Source organism: Chrysochloris asiatica, unplaced genomic scaffold (genome assembly GCF_000296735.1).
Source record: "Chrysochloris asiatica unplaced genomic scaffold, ChrAsi1.0 scaffold00160, whole genome shotgun sequence".
Classification (NCBI taxonomy): domain Eukaryota; kingdom Metazoa; phylum Chordata; class Mammalia; order Afrosoricida; family Chrysochloridae; genus Chrysochloris; species Chrysochloris asiatica.
The window spans coordinates 4,795,443-4,800,163 of NW_006408678.1; the positions used below are offsets into that span (position 1 = coordinate 4,795,443).

The 4,721-nt window shown below is 34.9% G+C and overlaps 1 protein-coding gene across 1 annotated transcript in view; it reads right to left on the reverse strand.

Annotated features, from left to right (window-relative positions):
* The window catches only part of PARPBP (PARP1 binding protein), a 106,742-nt gene that overhangs the window by 74,821 nt on the left and 27,200 nt on the right, over positions 1-4,721 (reverse strand). Inside the window, exon 3 of the mRNA XM_006871091.1 lies at positions 4,444-4,551. Coding sequence (XP_006871153.1) covers positions 4,444-4,551 — 108 coding nt within the window. The remainder of the gene's footprint in view (positions 1-4,443; positions 4,552-4,721) is intronic.

Consider the following 4,721-nt stretch of genomic DNA (forward strand, 5'->3'; position numbering starts at 1 on the left):
TTTTACCCCTCATTTTTTCCACTTGCTTTAGCATCTTTACACAAGTTTCAGAGTCTCTTCTGACATCCATTTTGGTCTTTTCTTCTTTCTTGTCTTCACAATGATCTTTTTCTTTCTCCCTGTATGATGTTCTTACTGTCACCCCACAACTCTTAGGGTGTTCGGTCTTTTGTGCCTAATACAGCAAATCTGTTCTTCAGATGGTCTCTATATTCAGGTGGGATATATTCAAGGTCTGATTTTGCCATTCATGGGCTTGTTTGAGTTTTTTTATGCTTCATCCTGAACTTGCAAATGGGCAGTTGATGGTCTGTGCCACAGTCTGCCCCTGGCCTTGTTTAGTCAATGATATGGAGCTTCTCTACCATCTCTTTTTACAGATGCAGTCAATTTAATTTCTGTATACTCTATCAGGGGAGGGCCATGTATATTTGTCTTTTATGTATTTAAAAGAGATATTTATAATAAAGAAGTCATTGTTCTTGCAAAATTATATCATGTGATCTCCAGCATCGTTTCTATCACCAAGTCCATATTTTCCAACTACTGATTTTTCACTCTTTGTTTCCAACCTTCACATTCAAATTGCCAGTAATTATCAATACAGGCTAATTGCATGTTAGATCAATTTCAGACTGAAAATGTTGGTAGAATTCTTTTATTTCATCATCACTGGCTTTAGTGTTTGGCACATTAATTTGAATAACAGTGGTATTAACTGGTCTTCCTTGAAGATATATGGATATTATTCTATCACAGACAGCGTTGTACTTCAAGATAGATCTTGATAAGTTCTTTTTGATGATGAATGCAATGCCACTCCTCCTCAATTTGTCATTCATGGCATAGTAAGCAGTGCAACTGTCAGGTTCAAAATGGCCAATTCCAGTCCATTTCAGCTCACTAAAGTCCTAGGATATCAAAGTTTATGCATTCCATTTCTAATGTTCCTAGATTCATACATTGTACATTCAATGTTCTGATTCCTAATGGATACAATGCTTACAGACAGATGTTTCTCTCTTTTTTTGAGTTGTAACCTATCAATAAATGAAGGTCCTAAGGGCTTTACCCCATTGACATCATCAAGGTCAACTCTTACTTTGAGGAAGCTCTTTCTCAGTTGTATTTTGAGTACCTTCCCTGAAGGACTCCTCTTCCGCCACTATATCCGACACTATTCTGGTGATCTTCATCATGTTTCAATATTCAATATTCTGGTACTGACAGAGTTCCACTGTTATTCATAAGATTTTTGGTGACTAAATATTTGGAAGTAGTCTGTCTCTCCTGATTCCTAGTCTGTCTTTGTCTAGAAGTTCAGCTGAAACCTGTCCACTGTGGGTGACCCTGCTGGTATTTAAAATACTCACGGCATTACTTCCAACCTCACAGCAACACAAAAGCCACCACAATAAAACAAACTGACAGACCATTGGTGGATGCTCAAGGTAGACATTCTTTATTAGTTAAGCTAAACTATTTTTTGTTTCAAAGAAGATTATAGAAGATATTTTTGGTTTAATGTTTAAAGGTTATCTCAGGACAATAGTTTCAGGGGTTCATTCACCCTCTATGGTTCTAGAATATCCGGATTACATGAGAATCTGAATTTCTATTCTGCACTTCCTTCCTCTGAGCAGCATTCTTTTAAATAATCTTTGATCAAACTGTTCAGTAGCAATAGCTAGGTACCATCCAGTTCTTCTGATCTCATAACATAGGGCAGGTGTTCATGGAGTCAATTAGCCACATATTGCATTACCTCTTCTATTCCTGACTCCCCTTCTTCCTCCGTTGTTCCAGCCAAATAGAGACCAATTAGATGACTGCTTTCAAGCTTTTATGACCCCAGATACTATGCAATGAACTAGGAGGTAAACTACAATATGAGGACAATTCACTGGAATATCCAACTAAACCTTAACCCTAAATTTTCAGATCAAAGAACCAAATCCTATGTGGTGTACGCTTATATGAAAAGCAGTCTCAATAACCCCTTTTTAAATTTGTTTTTTTTGTCATTGTTGTTAATATTTCTGCCAAGTAAACTTTTTACAGGTATACAGTATATTGACAGCAATTATATTAATCAGCTGTACAACCCTATCCTTAATCCATGTGATTTTTCCATCACTGTAAACCAAAACTCAGTACTCCATTAGCAACAGTCCTCTCCTTTCCCCTTCCACCTTGCTCCTGGTAACCACTAAGAAACTTCAGACTTATATATTTGCCTGTTCTTAGTTGGAGTCCTGGTGTGGTGTTGTGGGTTAATGCCCCAGACTACAAAACCATTTGAACTGCAAGGCCCACAGTTCAAGCTCACCAGCTGCTCCTCAGAAACCCTATATAGGGTTTTCTGGTAAAGTATCTATTCAAGTCCTTTGACCATTTTATGACTGGTTATTTGTCATTTTGTTGTTAAGTTGTCAAAGTTTTACATATATTTTGGCTATATTATATTCATATTGGATGCATGGTTTCCAAAGATATTTTCCCAGCTGACAACTTGTCTTTTCACAGTTTTGGTAAAATCTTTTGGTGAATAAAATTTTTAACTTTTTTGAGATCCCATTTATTTATTTTGTCTTTTGCTGTTTGTGCCTTTCTATTTTTAAAGAAACTGCCCAACAGTCTTGTCCCTACAAAGCAAGAGGCCTAGAATAGTTAGAGTAATGTTGAAAAATAAAAGTCAGAGGATTCACACTTCGTGATTTTAAAACATATTAACAGTTACAGTCATCAAAACAGCCTTGGACTGGTTCACAATAAATACACAGACCAATGGAACAGAACTACAGGTCCAGAAATAAACCCACATTCCCATGTTCAACCGATTTTGGACAAGGGTGTTAAATTCAATTGATGGAGAAAGAAGAGGCACTTCAATAAATGGTGTTAGGAAAATTAGCCTTCCACATGCAGAAAAATGAAACAGGATCCACGGCTCATACCATACACAAAAACAAATTCAACATAGATTAAATATATGTGAAAACTAAACCCATAAAATTCTTATAAAGTAATTTTTATGAGTCGTTAACCTCAATTTAGGCAAGTTTTGAGATGTAACTTGTGGTTTATTAGATATACAGAAAACAGAGGAAAAAGTTAAATGACAACACTAGGAATCAATCAGACAAAGAGGATGAAAGAAAAAAATTGGGGGAAATTCTTCTAGATTAAAGAGTCTAAAGAAATAAAAACCATTCCATAACAACTGAAGAAACTTGAATATGAAAGATAATAAATGATATTATGAAATGCTTGTTTGTGTGCTCTTATATATGATAATAATACTGTTGTTTTATCCTTATTTTCAAGAAATGTATACTGAAGAATTTTAAAAGTTGTGTCAGGAAGTCAACCACTTACTTTCAAATAGAACAGAAAAACTATTAGATCTAAAGGAGAAAATTAAATCTAGGATGTAGGTATACCTACATTAAAGCATAAACACCTACATAAAACACCTACATGTGTTTATTTGAAGGTAGGGCTACAATTATTTTTAAAAATATAATCTGCATAACGTGGGATTTATTGAAGAAGCTCAACAATGTTTCCTGAGAATCTCAGCAATATTTCCTGAAAACTGCTTATGGGAGTAAGTACATTCTAGATCTTTCATATATCACGTTTTAAAAAATACTTTGAATTTAATTTTACAGATTTTTCCATTACTCTTATAATTTGATCTTGTCAATGGTAGTTTTAAAAACCATGATAACTTTCCTAAACATATCTCCAAATCAGTAAGAGGTTACCGTTTTGAACTAGCATAATGTTCAGCTGCCAGTTAAATTATATTAGACTAAGTAAATTATATTGGAGTCCTGGTGTGGCGTTGTGAACTAATGCGCCAGACTGCAAAGTCATTTGAACCATAAGAGCAGTGGTTCAAGCTTACCATCGCAGCTTGAAAGCCCTCTACATGGTGGGTATGGGTCAGAACTGACTCGATGGCACTTAACAACAAGTAAATTATATTAGAACTAACTTCTCCTTAACACTACTTTCTGAGGTTGGTTCACACAACACACCTGGTATCAGAATTCTTCTACATTAGTCATACTACTGAATCAAAATGTACAAGAGTAGATTTTCAACTGTACATGTTCTCTCAAGAACCCATCATCTAAAACAATTAACTGTGAGGAAGTTTACACTCAAAATTCCTGGACCACCAACTACATTTCTAGTTCTTCTTCAATTGATTGCTTATTTCCATGGTCCAAAATGTGATTATTAATCTCTCACCAGTCTCCAACATATCAGTCTTTGCAAGGATATTTTTATTTAAGTAAATTAAAAACTTGTAAAAAAGCAAACATAAAAAAAAATATATATGGTACATTAGTGACTCTAATGTACCATTAAACTTAAATCATGGTTTGAAGGGTATCATCTTCTGTACAATTTATTCAAATTTATCAGTACCTTTTCAGTATCCTGGTTATGTTTACTAGTTGGTGATGCCGGTATAGAGAGATCAGTTTCCTCATCCCCTGAATGCTGTCTGCCAGATAGAAAATCCAGTAGTTGACTCTATAAGAAATGCAGAGTGTTACTAATGAATTGGTATACTGACTATGAAAAACATCTTACACCTAATACCACTTAAAACCAATTATGTTCTAGTACATAGCATATTACTTGACATGTGCCTGGCAGTCAAAAAGCATACCTGTAATTTGGCACTGTGGCCTAATGTGTCA